Source organism: Leguminivora glycinivorella, chromosome 24 (genome assembly GCF_023078275.1).
Source record: "Leguminivora glycinivorella isolate SPB_JAAS2020 chromosome 24, LegGlyc_1.1, whole genome shotgun sequence".
Classification (NCBI taxonomy): Eukaryota; Metazoa; Arthropoda; class Insecta; order Lepidoptera; family Tortricidae; genus Leguminivora; species Leguminivora glycinivorella.
The window spans coordinates 515,462-533,666 of NC_062994.1; the positions used below are offsets into that span (position 1 = coordinate 515,462).

The following is an 18,205-nucleotide window of genomic DNA, read 5'->3' on the forward strand; positions in this document are numbered from 1 at the left end:
TAAGCGGTAACGTAGGTAAGTTGCTCCGCCGGGGACCACGTGCTCCGGGGACCACGTGCTTCGCGACCGCGGGCTGCGCGACCTGCGGGCTGCGGCGGCGGCGGCGGAGGGCGCGGTGGAGGAATACCGCGCTCCAAGGAGGTTTGAATTTCTCCGACGAATGGGTGAGCAGATTCATATTATTTTAGAAAGAACATGTTCGGTTTCCGATTCGGTGCGGAGGCCCCAAACCACGTGTCGGCGCCGGAACTTACTGTAGCGCTGCGATAGCGCCACTGACCGCGGCAGTGTTGTCCGCCGCGTCGGCGCCGCCGAAGTTGCGTAGAAGTTGCCTCCTCGTTAACGATGGCCATCTCTGCGGTGCCGCCGAACAACGTTGTGGCCGCCACATAGGCGTCGCGTGCGACGCTGTAAGTATGTCTGCTGCTGCCCCGACGCGAGCGCCGCGCCGTTAGTGATCTGTCGTCAATATGCAGGCTACCAGCGCGGCCACCTTCTGCCCCCGCCTACTCCAATATCGCTGGCCGCCACGCTTATGCTGGCGCCTCGATGGTGATGCAGAGCGTTCGTCTGCCATGACAACGCCGCGATCCTGCTGAAGCTGTCCACCAGTATCGCTGGCCGCCACGCTTATGCTGGCGCCTCGATGGTGATGCAGAGCGTGCGTCTGCCTTGACAACGCCGCGAGCCTGCTGAAGCTGTCCACCAATATCGCTGGCCGCCACGCTTATGCTGGCGCCTCGATGGTGATGCAGAGCGTTCGTCTGCCGTGACAACGCCGCGATCCTGCTGACTGTCCACCAGTATCGCTGGCCGCCACGGTTATGCTGGCGCCTCGATGGTAATGCAGAGCGTGCGTCAGCCCTGACAACGCCGCGATCCTGCTGTAGCTGTCCACCAGTATCGCTGGCCGCCACGCTTATGCTGGCGCCTCGATGGTGATGCAGCGAGCTCATCTGCCGTGACAACGCCGCGATCCTGCTGAAGCTGTCCACCAGTATCGCTGGCCGCCACGCTTATGCTGGCGCCTCGATGGTGATGCAGCGCGCTCATCTGCCGTGAAAACGCCGCGACCCTGCTGAAGCTGTCCACCAGTATCGCTGGCCGCCACGCTTATGCTGGCGCCTCGATGGTGATGCAGAGCGTTCGTCTGCCGTGACAAGCCTCAGTGGTGATGCGGAGCGTAATACTGTTAACCGCTGCACAGGCGTCGCAATCCTTCTGCTGCGTCTGCCGTGACATCGCCGCAAGCTACTTGAAGTTTTCCACCGGTGTCGTCGGCCGACACGCTGATGCTGGCGCCTTGATGTCGCCTCGATCGCACGAGGTAAGATTGCAGACGCGGCGACCTTCATCGCGCCACCGAGCGCAATACTGCGGCTGCCGCGAAGGCGTCGCTAATTTTCCTGCCGCGTCTGCCGTGACGACGCCGCGAACTCTGTTGATGCTGTTCACCGATGTAGCTGACTGTCATGCTGGCGCCGGTGCCTCCCGCGCTGACGGCGGCGACCTCGAGAGGGCCACCGAGCACGATACTGCGTGACGCGACAGGGGCATCGAAGACGCCTTTCGAGCTGACGACGGCCGTCTCAATCTCACCGCCGAACGTAACATCGTCTGCTGCAGTGACAAGCTGGTAAGATTGCTGATGTGGTCCCTTGGTACTGCTAGCCGCCACGCTGATAACGCCCGTCGCGCCTAAGATGTCACGCTCACCGCGAGCACTGTCTTCCCCTACAATGGTGCCACGACCATATCCGGGCTCCGTCTGCTACGGTATCGTTGCAGACTCTGTTGCTGACCAGGCTGATACTGCCCTCCAATGTGACGCCGGGCGCCGCTATCAGCTGACATCCCGTACACTATGGTATCCACTCTTCTCTTTCCAGTTCCCGTGAAGTACTTCGACAGTATTTACACTCTATTTTGACCAATGACTCCTCCGTCGCCGAAGTGAGAACAGATAAATTCTAAAGATGCTACGTCCTAACGTGGCTTGGCCACCCATAGTTGAACGAGGTAAGACGTCAATAACCGGACGAGGAGCCGCACTGCTGCGAGGGTGTCCTGACGATGTTCGCGAGCTATCTAATCGGAGAGGCGCCTCGCGAGACGACCCTGTGATTCCTGTACGTCGCTCATTGTGTAGGTCAAAGACATCGTAAAGGTTTGCGGAATAAAAAAAAAAAAAAAAAAAAAAAAAAAAAAAACTCTTTCAGAATGTCCAGATCTGAATTCGAGCCAGCGTGCTGCATCCTGAGCGTGCGTCTGTTTACCGGGCGGACACCAAAACCGATCGGTAATCTGGCCGCGGGGGTTCCAAGTACACGACGATTTCCCGGAGGCTTGTGGCGCCCCCTGTCCATTCGAGAGATTAACTTATTCGCCGAGCCTCTAATAAACAAATTGGGAAAAATAAACCCGCTTCGCCTTAGTGAACTTGAGATTCCAGCTCAAAGCGAAAGGGGCCAGGAACTCAGGAGGACTTCAGTAGTTATCATCTGGCTCGACTATACTGAATTAGTATAGAGCTTGATTCGATCGTAGAACCTGATTTCATCAATTTCACAACTTTCGTAGTCTACAGAGGGAGGTTGGTTTCCAGCATTACCTCGTACAGCTGCCGATAGCTGTAGGCCAATCGCTCCTGTTTTGCTTGCATTTGCAGCCCGATAAGACCTTAAATAATCGGAATATTGTACAAAGTAAAGCTCTTCCGATGGAAAATAATCTTCAACAGGCGGTGGCGCTGGCGACTGAAGTGACATGCAGCCGGATTAAGGTTCGCATAGCACTATATGCTATGCACAGTTCGGTTGTATGTTGTGTTATGCTGTACGATGACAGGACTACATCTCTTCGGTTACGAGTAACTACGACAGTAACTGCTGACTCCAACAGACTGTCGTACGAGGTCAGTATGCACCCCCTGGGAGCCAAGTAAGTGACCTTCGGTGACCTCGCCTTCTTCTGCTTCGCCCGTCATCGTACCTCTTCGTCTGCGAGAGCCCTGCATTACGCCGTACAACGGTACGTATTAAGCCTCCGCCACACATAAAGCGCATTCCGCTTCGCTAACGCTACGCTATCAGCGCGCTGAATGCGCGCGCATTCCGCTCGCGTCCCGCGCGCGTTGCGCTCGCAATCCGCGCTCGTTAGTTCCCGCTAGTGCCCACTGGGCGCAACGCCAGCGTTTGTGCGGTGCACCGCCATTATTGCGCTCCGCCTACGCTCTCAAAGCGCGCATGTGTGGCGGTGTTTTAATTCACCCCTTGACCTGCTACCACGACGTGTTCAGCAACCACCAGCGATGCGACACGGACGTCACCTCTCAGTCTACACTGTCGACCTTCATTGCACGAAGTAGAAATCCGTCGCATCGGGTTTTGGATTAGGTAATGGATTACCCTAAGAGTCAATGACTGACTTGAAGAAATCGACTGATACCTCCGTCCAGTGTAGTAGCAATCGACAGCGCTCGTACTTTTCATCTTCTAGGCTAGTTTTACCGAGCGATCAGTATCCTCAAATGCCCTCACTAAAAAGAGTTCAGAGTTCAGGAGTCTCGCTTGTAACCGCGCTCGCTTGACGCGAAATAGTCTGATCGAAAATACCAGTATCGTAACAAATAGCCCTCGGGCGCGTGAGTGATGACCTTTTTCTGTGTTTGATATGGACGTAAGACGTTGGACTTTAAATAGTCATATCAAAGCTAATATTGATTTAGATAATTTTTACGAAGGGTTGACAAAAGCAGTATCAATTACGTTACCCTGCTACAGTACAGATAGTTACACTACTTTTACAGTTAATTTCCACACTTTGTGTCTGAAATTGGGTTTATAATAACCTGATAAAATAACGTGTCTGTTAATAATAAAAGTGTATCTAAGGTTTTTGTATCTTGTTCAAGTCAGCCTCGCCTACAATGTATAATAATGTCATTTCTCTAACTATTCGCTGACTAAAGCTAAACGTCATCACGAAAATCTCTTTAGGCGTTTCTGGCACCGAGATATTCGCGGATCGAAGGCGATTTCGACTGATACATCTGTCAAATCGGTTCAACAACCGATTCACTTATTCTTCTATGCTATGCCAATAGGGCTACCAAAGGCTTGCGCGCCAGCTGACTCGCCACCAGGAGATAATAAACAGGTCTCTATATAAGACCTCGGATATACAAACGGCACAAATAATATAAAAATTTTACCTTCCAATAAAATTGTTATTATTTTGCCTGGTATATCCGAGGTCTGAGTGATGCCTTCCTGGTAGGCTTAATATACCGTCGGCACTTCTCCTCAACAATGAGGGTGGCTGGTGGCGGGCCGGGGCGCGTAGGAGCCTTATGTTGCAGGTGGGGAAAACGGGACTACCAACATCGCGGCGGTGTGACGCCGGAGCGACTTACAACGAACGATGGCGCCATCTATCGGTCCGATGCGACGTCTACGACGTACTCTCTCTATATAAGACCTCGGATATACCAGGCAAAATAATAACAATTTTATTGGAAGGTAAAATTTTTATATTTATTTTACAACTATGCGACATAGATATAACTATACTATCATCAGTCTCGCTCGCACAGCGTAACCGATCGGGTGTGCTCGGCGATTTTAAAAATATGGCGTTAAATACGTTAAAATGTAACAACTGCAATGTTGTTATTTGTGAAGTTCTGTGTTATATTCAGTACAAGTTTGATGTAATTGACACAGTAAGCCTGAAGAAAATGTGTGACTCCGCGTTCTCAGAGAAAGAAATTGAAAATGCAAAAAAGTTATTATTCGAATCGTCAATAAGTTCACAGCAATTCATAAGTAGACGTAAAGGAAACCAAGAAGGTGGTAAAAAGATGAGAGACTTGCAAGATATCATCAGCTTTTTCAAGGAAGTGGATCCTGATTCAGTGCCGATATTTGTGGCCCGTGATCTACAAAAATTACCACCAACATCGATCGACCATATAGATTGTGTGACGTTATTGAAAGATATCATTAAAATAAAAAACGAACTAAATTGTCTAAATGAAACATATGCAACAGTTTCTCAATTACAAAAAGTGCAAGCGGATTTAGATACCTTAAAATCGACGTCCATTGTTAACCATTACAATGTAAACGTGAGAAAAAGAGGAGCATATTTATTCGATAGTGGGCCTTATGGTTTACCACATAGCATAAATTCGGAATGCGCGGGTAGCTCTGTAACAGCTGAGCGCGACGTTGAGACCGTTGAGGCGATCGACGATACGACCGAAGTATCAGCAAACGAGTCATCGCACCCCTCTCTGTCGCTCCCGCGCGTAAGTGATGCCGCGCAAGCGAACTCTGTCTCTACCTCTATTGCGCATGCGCAATCACAACATGGCGTTGACAGCCAGAATCTATGCCTCTCTCAGTTGAACTCATCTGAATCTGTAACGGACATTGTGAACAAAGAAAGAAGTGAGAATACTAAAAATATGCCTAGTTTTGCGGACGTTGCTCGCAAGGAGGGCCAGTTTAAAGACAGTGAACCAAGTGAAGATTGGATCAAAGTGCAGAGGAAAAGGTTGCGAAATCGGTTCATCGGAAATACTGGCAAAGCAATACCGCAACCGGGAGCGAAGTTTAAAGCCGCCGACATTAAAGTGCCGTTATTTATTACTTTTGTAAACAAAGAATCTACTGAACAGGATATTTCTGAGTACATCTTGGAAAAAACTAGCGAAGTGGTTACAGTGGAAAAAATGACACTAAAGAAAGATCGACACTATAATTCATTTAAAATGTACGTGTATAAACATAATCTACACTTGTATTTAAATGATAATTTATGGCCAAATGGTGTCAGTTGTAGGCGTTTTATACGTTTCAAGAAGACTGACAGCGAAGAAGCAATGGATGATTCGAAGTTAACCTCTAAATGAATCAGGATAACATCATATTTATCAGTTATAATTGTAAAAATATTAAAAGAAGCTTTCACTGCGTCCGGGAACTATGCAAAAAAGCAGACATCGTGGCGCTTCAAGAAACTTGGCTGTACAGTCATGATATAAATATCTTAGGACAAATAGACAACCAATTCAGTTTCACGGGCAAGTCTTCAATAGATCTCTCCAGTGGCGTACTCCGCGGAAGACCGCACGGTGGCGTAGCTATTCTTTGGAGAAGCAGTGCGTTCCGTAACGTATCAGTGTTAAAGTGTACCAGTGAGCGTGTAGTAGCAATTAAGGCCTCAACAGCTGATTCACGTGAGATTATAGTTATGTGCGTATATATGCCGACTGACGAATCGTGTAATCTTCCACTTTTCACGCAGTGTTTAGGAGAAATGAACGCTATTATTGAGGACAACAGTGTCGAAAATGTGTATATGTTAGGGGATTTTAATGCCCATCCGTCAGCATGTTTTGGTGAAGAACTTTTCAATTTTTGTCACGAAAAGAGTTGGATATGTGCAGATGTGGTGCGATTAGGTATATCGTCTGACACTCATACATATGTAAGTGAAGCGCATGGTTGCCGTAGATGGCTGGACCACTGTGTGGTAAGTACCTCAGCAATGTCTACCATAGCAAATATTGAAGTAGTTGATGACATATACTGGTCGGACCACTATCCATTAAAAATTGTGTGTAATATGAAAATTATTAAAAATAAATTAAGTTTACAAAACGAATCACAAAATAATATTGTATGGGGTCTTAGGACTACAGAGGAATCAGACCAGTACCATGAATTATGTAATAAATATCTTAAACAAATACATTTTCCTTATGAGTTAAATCAATGTGCTGATAGAATGTGCCACAACATAACACATAAAAAAGTTATTGATAAATTATATTCTGACATTATATGTGCTCTAAAGAGTGCAGCCGTGGACAGCCGGGCACGGACTCACAAGGCAGCTGTTAAAGGAAAATGTATCTTAGGGTGGAATAAGCATGTCGCTGACGCACATAGACAGGCCAGACTAGATTATAAAATGTTTGTACTTTATGGAAAACCTTACTGCGGGGTGGTGTATGAAAAAATGTGTTTGAGTCGTAAGGTTTTCAAATCTAGACTGAAATTTTGTCAAAATAATCAAGAACAAATCCGTTTTGATATACTTGCCTCGCAACATTCCAAAAAACAATTTAGTAAGTTTTGGAAGAGTACAAAAAACTTGAATGGGAAGGTGGGCCTGCCTGCAAGTGTCGATGGGATAAGCGACCAAAAAGATGTTGCAAATGTTTTTAAAGATCATTTTAAAGTATTCTCGCCATGCCCATCGTTACACAATGTGGTCGGAGACACGCTTAACTCTGGTTATATACCTATCCAAATTACTAGCAAACAGGTTGTAGATGCCATTAAGAACATGAAAAGAGGTAAATCGCCTGGCCATGACGGGCTCAGTATTGAGCACCTCCAATATGCAGGTGTTCATATTGCCAGACTGTTGTCAACGTTATACACCACATGCATAAGACACGCATATTTGCCATCAGATCTCACTAAAACTTTAGTTATACCACTGGTTAAAAATGGTACTGGTGACCTGTCAGATAAAACTAATTACAGGCCAATATCATTGGCAACAGTACTGGCAAAAGTCCTTGATAGAATATTGGATGTGTATTTAAGCCGGCAAATTAAATTAAATGATGCTCAGTTCGGGTTTAAAGAAGGATTATCAACAGAAAGTGCTATTTTAGCATTAAAACATACCGCCAGCTATTATGTTGAGAGGGAAACGCCCATCTATGCCTGTTTCTTAGATTTAACTAAGGCATTTGACTTAGTGTCTTACGATATACTGTGGGCGAAGTTAAGAGAGAGAGGCATTCCACCTGAATTAATAGGTATATTGTCACATTGGTACAAAACTCAAATTAATGTAGTTAAGTGGGCCAATGCCTATTCTGATCCATATACACTTAATTGTGGCGTGAGACAGGGCGGTTTAACTTCGCCTAGGCTCTTTAATCTATATGTTGACCAGCTCATCGGCAGACTCAGTAACATGCATGTTGGATGTAGAATAGACAACACAAGTGTTAATAATATCAGTTATGCTGATGATATGGTGTTGCTGAGTCCGTCGGTAGCGGGTATACGTAAATTATTGGAAGTGTGCCAAGAATATGCTGTGGAACATGGTTTAAAGTACAATGAGAAGAAAAGTGAATTTATGGTAATTACAGGTAAAAATAAGGGTCCGGCGACTGTGCCTCCTATAATCTTAAATGGAACTGCTTTGAACCGTGTTACCAATTTCAGATATTTAGGTCACATAGTGACTGAGGATTTAAAAGATGATATGGACATGGAGAGGGAGAGAAGGGCTTTATCTGTTAGAGGTGGCATGTTGGCGCACAGGTTCGCTAAATGTAGCATTGAGGTAAAAATTACTCTATTCCGATCATATTGCCAATGTTTTTATACTAGCGGCCTGTGGACCAACTTTAAGCAGAAAACCTTTCACTCTCTTAGGGTTCAATATAATAACATCTTCAGGGCCCTGTTGAGGCTTCCCCGATATTGTAGTGCCTCTGGCATGTTCGCGAATGCGCATGTAGACGACTTTTATGCCATTATGCGAAAGTCTAATGCTTCAGTGGTGCACCGTATGCGGGGAGCGGCAATGGGATCCTGAAGATGATAGCAGAGCGTTTCGACTCTGACATTTTGGGGCGATATATCGAATTACATGTGTACAAGCATGTGATTCGGTAAATCACTCAATTCACTTTGTAGTCATTAAAATATGTTAGTAGATTATAAGAACGTAACATAGCATGTAAGTGTACACTAACAACTATGGACTGTAATTGTCTGAAAATAAACAATTTTTATTTTTTATTTTTTTATTTTTATTTTATTTTATATAACTATACTATAGGTGGTATGGTCCCTATAGTAAGGCACCATGAACATTATAAAACAATCAAGTAATAGAACTAATATAGTATTTTTCACACAAACCAATACCCTGTTTATACTTTTATTAGTTAACCTAGAGACAAATAAAGTCCATTAAACTCTACTTTTCGCAATTGTCTTAAGCAACTTTATTGAAAAAAAAACCAGTAGACTAGTGTGCCTGGCGAATAATGGACCTATAGGAATAGGAATACGTTTGTAATATTTGTATTGAATATCACTCCATATTATCTAATCTGTACGAGTAGCCTACAACGTAACGGGAACAAGTACAAAAAATATAGTTAACACGTTATTGATTGTAATAAAACGAGTATGTATAAAACCAATTCGTATTCGTTCGCTATATTAACATAAATTTTAAAATTCACTTATTTTTTAAATGCAAACCGGCACGGCAATAAGTCGATCGGTCCGCCGGCCGCCTCGTGTGTTCAATACCCGAACGGTGCCGAAGTCCGTGCGTCCGGCCGTCCGGCCCCGAACGCCGATTCGGCACTACACGCGCGAACGGCACTACACGGGAACGGACTTCGGCGGGTTCGGGTAGTTCGGACGCTTAGCACCGCCGGGGCTAAGGGGCCGGGCGCACGGATCGGCGGGTAGTAACGAATATCCAGAGCCCTAGTTTATATTTAACCCGACGTTTCGGACATGACATTACATGACATGACATGACATGACTTCTCCACGCTTGGCGATCATATTAGTTTGTTAAAAACAAGTGTTTAGTGGCAAAAAAATATTTCGATACTATGTGGAACAAGTAAATAAATTAAACGTCTATAGAAGCACGACGAGTTTAGAGCCAGAGATACAAATGGTGAGTGTGTTTAGTAAAACGTCCCACTGAGTCGGTTACCATTAGGGCGAGATTTACTTGTATCTTTATATAAATAAACTGAGAAAGCGGCTTTATAGCAATCGACGAAGTGGGACGTTATCACGTGCACACTCACAATGTAAGTATAAGTAACTATAAAATGAGTAAATTGGCAGTAAAACTCTTACCATATAAATTGTGGTGTGAGCCGGCTGTGTTGACGCGTGACGCCACTGTGTTTAGCGTACCCGAGTGGTGAAGTCCCAGTCTGTATCAAATAAACCATACTACATTATAAATGGGACAAAATATTCACTATAACCTAACCACAAAATTAAAATTTTGAAAAACCCCCGACCGCGATAGTGCACCCATTTTCATGAAACATGGCTAAGAACACTCCCGACTAACTCGGCTTTCAAACAAAAAAAACTAAATCTAAATCGGTTTATCCGTTCGGGAGCTACGATGCCACAGACAGACACGTCAAACTTATAACAACCCGTCGTTTTTTTTTTAGTTTCAGTCCCCTTTCTGCCCTGAAGCCACATTTAGGAATGAAATTTTAAGTTTATCACTTATCACAAAGATGTGAATCAAATCTATAAATTATTATAAATAGGTATTAAATATATTGCAGCGAAATTCAGTACAACTACAGAACTAATATCTTATTTTATTCAATTCAAATAGTGTTATATGAAGTCCAGCCATTAGTATTAAGTAGATAGTTTATTTTGGCTGTTATTACTGGTATTTGTCTAATGAGTATAGTTATCCATACTAATATTATAAATGGGAAAGTGTGTGTGTCTGTTTGTTTGTCCGTCTGTCACTGCAAAACGGTGCGTCGAATTGCCGTGATTTTTTAAGTGGAGATAGTTGAAGGGATGGAGAGTGACATAGGCTACTTTTTGTCTCTTTCTAACGCGAGTGAAGCCGCGGGCAAAAGCTAGTTAGATTATATTCCTACCTGGGCATGGGCACGGGTGGTAGCGTGGGGTAGCCGCCGAACATGGCCGACGACGGTCGCGTCGCCATCGTCTGGTTCTCCGTCTGAAAACATACCAAATAATATACACCGTGTTTTTTTGTTTTCCGTTAAATTCGACACGCAGTTAGGTTCATCATCAGGAACCACCCGATATCGCTTTTTGTTAAATTCGAACAAAAAATGTTTTTTTTTTTCGTATCCATACACAATAAATGGATTAATTAGTGTGAGAGGACCTTAATCACAACATTAAAGTCATTGTCAAGTGTTTGACGGCCCATGTCAAAACAAATAACATTAGGAAGTGGTAAGGGATGCCACACACGTGTTTAGTAATTAATTTTTTTTTAATAATTCGATAACTGTAAGAGTTAAGATTTTTTTTTTTTTAATTTATTTAGAACACAAACAGTCACATAAACAAAATGAGTTGGTGTACTACAATGTAGGTACTAAGTAATTTGGATAAAAAAAGACCTGGAGGTTCATTACTGAATATAAAGATTGTTAACATACTAACAAAATTAGATATGTAAGCTAATAGGTAAGCAAAAGAAATCATGAACAGTAGGTAATACTTAAGAAATTTTACAGTCATTAGACTAAATACTAAATACATTTTCTTTACTACGATCGGATACAATTATAATTAATTTAATTAGAGATGCTAGTTTCTTAGAGAAATTGATTGTATTTGAACTAAAGAATCTTCCCCTAAAGTTAACGGAATTCAATAAAAACAGGGTGTTCAAATGCCGCCACTTGCATATCAAGAGCTTACCGATAAAATTACCGATTTTCCAAAAAAAAAGTATCGTTAATATTATAGTTATTTTTAAAAGGGTGTCATAATCAGAAAAAGTCATACCGCGTAATGGTTGGATTGCGCCATTGCCTCTGCGATTTGCGCCCAGCGCATTCGTTCCTCCAATGTCACCTAAACACAAATTAAGTTAATATTGTTAAATTATTTTAGAAGAAATAAGAATTTATACATACATACAATCACGCCTGTATCCCATAAAGGGGTAGGCAGAACACATGAAACTACTAAAGCTTCAGTGCCACTCTTGGCAAATAAGGGGTTGAAAGAAAACGAAACTGTGGCATTGCAGTGACAGGTTGCCAGCCTCTCGCCTACGCCACAATTTAACCCATATCCCACAGTCGCCTTCTACGACACCCACGGGAAGAAAGGGGGTGGTGAAATTCTTAACCCGTCACCACACAGGCAGAATTTATATTTTGTATAAAACAGATTTTTGCTTAATGGTGGTGTTTCTACTTATAAATAACAAATGTTTTTTTTTGCCCCAAATAAATTAACAGCAGGGGCAAAATAAATCAGAGATAAATGAGGCAAAATTAATCACCACGGTACTAAAGCCTTTACTGTAAGTAGGGCACAATGAATCAAAGAAACTATAAGACTGAGAAGACTAGAATTACCTGGTAAGGCGGGCCTCCCACCGGCGGGGCCTTGATAGTGTTGACTCCCTGCATGTAGCTGAACACGGGGGACCCCATGCCCACCGCTTTCTGCTCGCGGGACCATTTACGACTGGAAACATAAAATAAATATGAAGGACAATATTTTGATCGATCATGCCCGAAAAACTTGAGCCAAAGAGTATCTAAATGTAAATGGAGATAATAAACACAGAAAAAAAACAGTACACTATAATCTTCTGTGACCTTGCATTTAATTATTGTATTTATTGTGTGTTTTGTTGACGACCTGTCTGGCCTAGCGGGTAGTGTTCACTCGGTCAATCTTTGTAAGAATGTCCTATAATATTTATTTATTTTAATTAAGGAATATTCATTAAGTACCTATTATTTATTTTACATAAGTGACACAGTGATACAATAGTTATTTGTTATATAAGAGTGCAAAGTTGTATTTTAACGCCGAGTGTGAAATTGAAAAACGAGCAAGCGAAAAGGTTTTATAGTTGAACCACGAGCGAAGCGAGTGGTTCGAGAATAGAATCCTGAGCTTGCGAGTTTTTCAATACACGAGAAGTAAAATACATTTGAACTCGTGTGTAATACAAAACTTTTCCCCTAAACGCGTTTTTTTTTGCGTTGTGCTTTCCTCGCTATAGTGATAGCGAGGAAAGCACAACGCAAAAAACGCGTTTATCACTGCTTCCAGTAGTTCCACAGGTGGTAAAACATCTTCATCACTAGATTAACCCATTTTTATCAATTTTAAAGCAGAAAAGTTGCCTCTATTTAATGTCAAATTACTTTATTCACTAGTGGATAAAATGCGTTTTTACCCGCTGGTATTAAAGGACAAAACAAAACACGTGTTTCCGAGCTAGTGAGGGAAAAATAACCATTTGTAATTCGTGAACAAAATATGTCCACGGTACGAGTAGGTGGGTATCTATTAATATTTTCATTTAAATGGATAGGGTTTAGTTTAGACTTAGGTATTGGATTTTTTTTTTATTCCAAGTTAGTGTTGTATGAAGTCCAGTCATTACAACTAAGTAGATAGTTTATTGAGTAGACTTAGGTATTGGATCACCATAAGGTAACTGTCCCATATTACGGGAACTTAAGACGTTTCCTACTTTGAGTGAGGATTGTAAAAAAAATGCGAAGTTTCTAGTCGTGTTAATTATTTTATTTTAAGGATAAGTCTTCTACGATGGATTTAAGATACTATTTTCCATCGTAACTTCTAATTTATAGAAATTACCGTTGTTTTACTTAACCCTTAGTTTGCCCATTATTCCGGGATACAATTTTGGTATGGCTTCAATTCCGGGAGTCGTAGTACGTAATTACGGGATACCTTTAAAGTCGACGTTCTTTAAGCATAATGTAAGAAAATGAATTAAAAATGTTGTTTACATAAATATATAAATGCACATATCGTTTTAATAGATGCTTATACACAGTGTATTTTTTATAATTAGCAATGTTTTGATGGGTTGGGGTGGGATGGGAAACATGATATTTTACGGTATAACGATTGTATGATATAATGTCAGGGTGTTATAAGTTTTACTGTCTGTCTGTCTAAGGCATCGCTTACGAATGGATGAACCGATTTAGATTAGTTTTTTTCGTTTGAAAGCTGAATTAGTCGAGAGTGTTCTTAGCCATGTTTGATGAAAAACACTTCACAATGTCGGGGTTTATTTTTTCAAAATTTAATTTCAATCCAGAAGCACTTGCCGGTTATAAAAATTGCAAGGTACTCGTGAAAATTTCAGTTTTTTGTTACTGGTGATCACTGAGCTACACCGTATACATATATGGTGGTGATACGTCATTCAAGTATGTATATATAAATAAATAGTACTCAATAAATATTATAGGCCGTTCTTACACAGATTGACTGTCCGAAGAATTTGTACTATTTTATATTTATATAGCTTTCTAGTACTAATAATGATTGAGCTAAATCGCAGACGGACAGACTGACTGACGGACAAACCAATGTGCGGTATAAAGATTTTTAGCTAACTAAGGAAGTTTAAAAACATAATAATAGTCGGGTCTCTATACCTTATTTTGTGTTTTTATATTTTAATATACTTTATATGGGCATACCGGAATAAGATACACTCATATAAAGTCGTGTACTTAATTACGGCAGTCAAAACGAAGGCTATATTAAAAGACAAACAAGATTTTATTCTTAGTACATTGGAAGATTATATAACAATTATACTCAAAACATCGAAATAAGTAACCTTTGTGCTTTAATTTTATGAAATAAAACAAATTTAATGTCGATGCCACACTTCCAATATTTCGCACGTATTACTCAACGAGTATACATTTCGTACTCAATTATGAGACTAAAATCTAAAAAATATATGTGCCGTAATTATGTCACTATAAATCTGAAATCTTTACTCAATATATTTACATCAAATATATAATTATACTTCACCGCAAATAGTAATAAAACATAAAAACATTGTAGACTGTGTTTCCGTTATTCCGTGATACTCCCGCAATTATGTACACCGCGTCAAAATGGTGTACATTATTCCGGGAGCGGGTATTTTAATTAAAATATGCTTTAAATTAATTTGAAAAGATGATATAAATGTTTTTTAATAAGTATAAGACCATTATGATACAAATTTAATATAAATAAACTTACCCGCATCACAGTAAACCCTTAAGAAGTTCCGCTGCCGCGTTAAGCTCACCGTCAAACACGCCCATAGAAACCACTGCGTGGTTGCGACTGACGCGTTTGGAGGTACCTCACGGCTTCAAAAGATATGATACATATTCGAAAATCGACTTTTTCGGTTCTATTTGATCTATAGTTAATAAAATACTGCATTAAATTATGATTTTACTGATAGTTTCCTTAGTTTGCGACAAAAACCAAAGTATCCCGGAATAATGTACCACATTTTACTATCCCGGAATAGTGTACAGTTACCTTAAGTCAATTTTTTTAATTTGATAACATTTTTGTACATAAATGGTCCAATGCATCCATGGTCTTAAAATTGCTGAATCGGTATGCCTACATTTATTTTTAACAAGCAGAAACGTCCGCTAACGATTCTAAACATTTTTATATTAAAGGAAAAAATGGACCCCCACCCCAAGACCCCACCCCAACCCCGAGACACACAGTACATAAGGAAAGGCATGAAAAGACTCAATTGGTTAAGAGCAATGTCTGGGATGCGGGTTCAAGTCCCGCCGGAAACGTAAATTATTAAATTTTTTTCGTTTAATATAAAAATGGTATGTCTACCTCCAACTGAGCAGCGCGGCCAGCGTCGCGGCGATCACGAGCGCGGCGGCGAGGGACGCCCCCACCGCCACTCCCACCACCTCGCCGTCCACCTCGCACGTAGAACCGTAGTAGCCTGATGTGCAGCTGGAAAAAATGATTCGATTAATCGTCAAGGTTTGTCATTATTAATGAAACACTAATGAAATTTATAAACATACAAAAACTAGAAGAGATCCAATAAGACATTTTAGGCTACAATTCAAGTAGAAGGCAAATATTTGAATCATCATCATCAAGCGCTGGTAGCCTAGCGGTAAGTACGTGCGATTTTCGTTCCAGAGGTCGCGGGTTCGAACCCCGGCTCGCACCAATAAATTTTTCGGGATGTATGTGCGAACTGTCATTTGATATTTACCAGTCGCTTTTCGGTGAAGGAAATCATCGTGAGGAAACCAGACTAATTCCAATAAGGTCTAGTTTACCCTTCGGGTTGGAAGGTCAGACGGCAGTCGCTTTCGTAAAAACGAGTGCCTACGCCAAATCTTGGGATTAGTCATCAAAGCGGACCCCAGGCTCCCGTGAGCCGCGGCAAATGCCGGGATAACGCAAGGAGGATAATGACATCAGCAATCATTTAAGAGTTGGACTCTTGCCGGTGGAGGAACTTCCATGAGTGCCAGTCTTCTGCCTTCCTTTAGATTTCCTGATACGACACCACGTTGATTTTTTCAGTCATATACGCTCTCCTTGGTCTTCCCCTTTGCCTTCTTGCTTCAAATGAACACCTTACTTGCATAATTAATAGGTCATTTTATTCTCCATTTCATGCACATGAGGATACATGGATTAAACACAAATACGACTGAAACCATTCTTATTCTTATTTGTACCACGTGAGTAGAAGACAAGTGAGAATAGAGATGGCCCGAATATTCGGTATTCGACATATTCTGCAAGTTTTTCTATGTTCGTATTCGGCCGAATAATTCGGTTGCATTGCCGAGTATTTACCGAATAAACAAAGTAGGTACTAATGAAGATCTTAAGTATTTCAATGGATATTAAGCTCTTATTTTAATAACTTTCTAAGGAACTACTAAAAAGAGATAAAATTACCTATGCGACTAAATAATAAATATAATTGTTTTGTAAAAAAGTAAAAAAACCGGAGTTTAAAAGTTCAGAAGAGTTCAGAGTTCAAATCAATCATTTAATAGTTTTAATCTGAACATCCGCTTTAAAAATATGGCGAAACCGAAAATTCGGCTGAATGTTCGGTTCGGCAAGAACCGAATATTCGTATTCGACAAAATCCATATTCGCCCCATCTCTAGAATACATCATGTTAATACCTGCAAGTAGGCCGTCGGTTGCTGTAGTGACAAGTCCCCCTCTCATTGCAGTGGCTACTGGCACACGCGCGGCAATCTCTTCCAGCCAACGGCCCAGATTCCTGCGCGTCTAGTGTCGTGTCTGGGCAAGAACATCTGAAATCAAGTTTAGTTTGGTGAGCTAAATAGTAATATGATGCATTTTCGTACAGAATACTAGGATTTGTTTGCAAACATGTCAAACTTAATATTCAATTTTAAATAGAATAATTTAATTTCAAACTCGGATGCGTCCGTACTCTCTTAGAAAATAAAACAACATTTACCTTAAAATTGCAAAATATTTTAATTTGATTTAACCGACTTCAAAGTTAAGCGACCTATTTATGGGTACCGTATAGTTGGGGCAAACAAAATCAAGTATTATTTGGGGCAAAAGTTATTGGTTTTGCATAAAATTGTACACATCATGGTAATTATTGAGTGGTAATTATTATTTCTGTTTAATTCAACTGTAATAGTGTAAATATTGGGGGACAATATATATTGGGGGACACCTTACATAGATCAACCTAGCCCCAAACTAAGCAAAGCTTGTACTATGGGTGCTAAGCGACGATATACATTATACATACTTATATAGATAAATATATACGTAGACGTGAATAATACATAGACAGAGATGTTAAAAAATAGGTTGTGCAATGTATTTAAATACAAAATGCAAATACTTTGGGTTTTTACCTATTTCAAATAAAAATACAAAATAGTTTTACAAAAAGGTATTTGAAATACAAAATGCAAAATAGGTATTTTCAAAATACCTTTATTCAAATAAAATACTTTTTTGACATAAGGTAAAACTTTTATTTTTAAGATGTGTTTGAAACACAGAAATCACAGAATCACCAGAGAACCCAGAAAACTGGCTCCTTCCTGGCTCTATAAAATGGACACTATAAAAAGTGAAACCAAAATAGAGTGTCTCCATGTCTTTTACCTAATATTATAAAAATCGAATGAAAGAGTTACATCGCATGTATGAAATATGAAAAAAAAAAATTAAAAGTGGAAAATGTCTGCCTTGGGTGAGACTTGAACTCACGGCCTCTGGATACCATCCATCATCATCATCGGCCTAGTGGCATCGATTGCAGACGTTTCTGCTAATCAGAAGTTAAAATGAAAAAAAAAATCCTAAAATAGTACTTAATATTAATTAGGTATACGAATCAATATGGATTTTCCCGGATTTTTCGATGTTCACGGTCAGGGTGCTTTGGGATCTTGTAAAAATCGCTTACTATTTATTGAACCTTAATTATTGTAGGAACCACTATGTTGGCAGCACCGAAAATAAGTGTGTTTTTGTAAAACATCAAATAAAGCACTTCCGAACGT

The 18,205-nt window shown here is 41.0% G+C and overlaps 1 protein-coding gene across 1 annotated transcript in view; it reads right to left on the reverse strand.

The window, feature by feature from the left end:
* LOC125238603 overlaps positions 1–18,205 on the reverse strand; it is a 32,317-nt gene that overhangs the window by 3,888 nt on the left and 10,224 nt on the right. Inside the window, exons 11-16 of the mRNA XM_048145957.1 lie at positions 16,826–16,960; positions 15,492–15,617; positions 12,191–12,302; positions 11,610–11,678; positions 10,721–10,803; positions 9,936–10,015 (exon numbers count right to left, since the gene is read on the reverse strand). Of these exons, the coding sequence (XP_048001914.1) occupies positions 9,936–10,015; positions 10,721–10,803; positions 11,610–11,678; positions 12,191–12,302; positions 15,492–15,617; positions 16,826–16,960 (605 nt within the window). The remainder of the gene's footprint in view (positions 1–9,935; positions 10,016–10,720; positions 10,804–11,609; positions 11,679–12,190; positions 12,303–15,491; positions 15,618–16,825; positions 16,961–18,205) is intronic.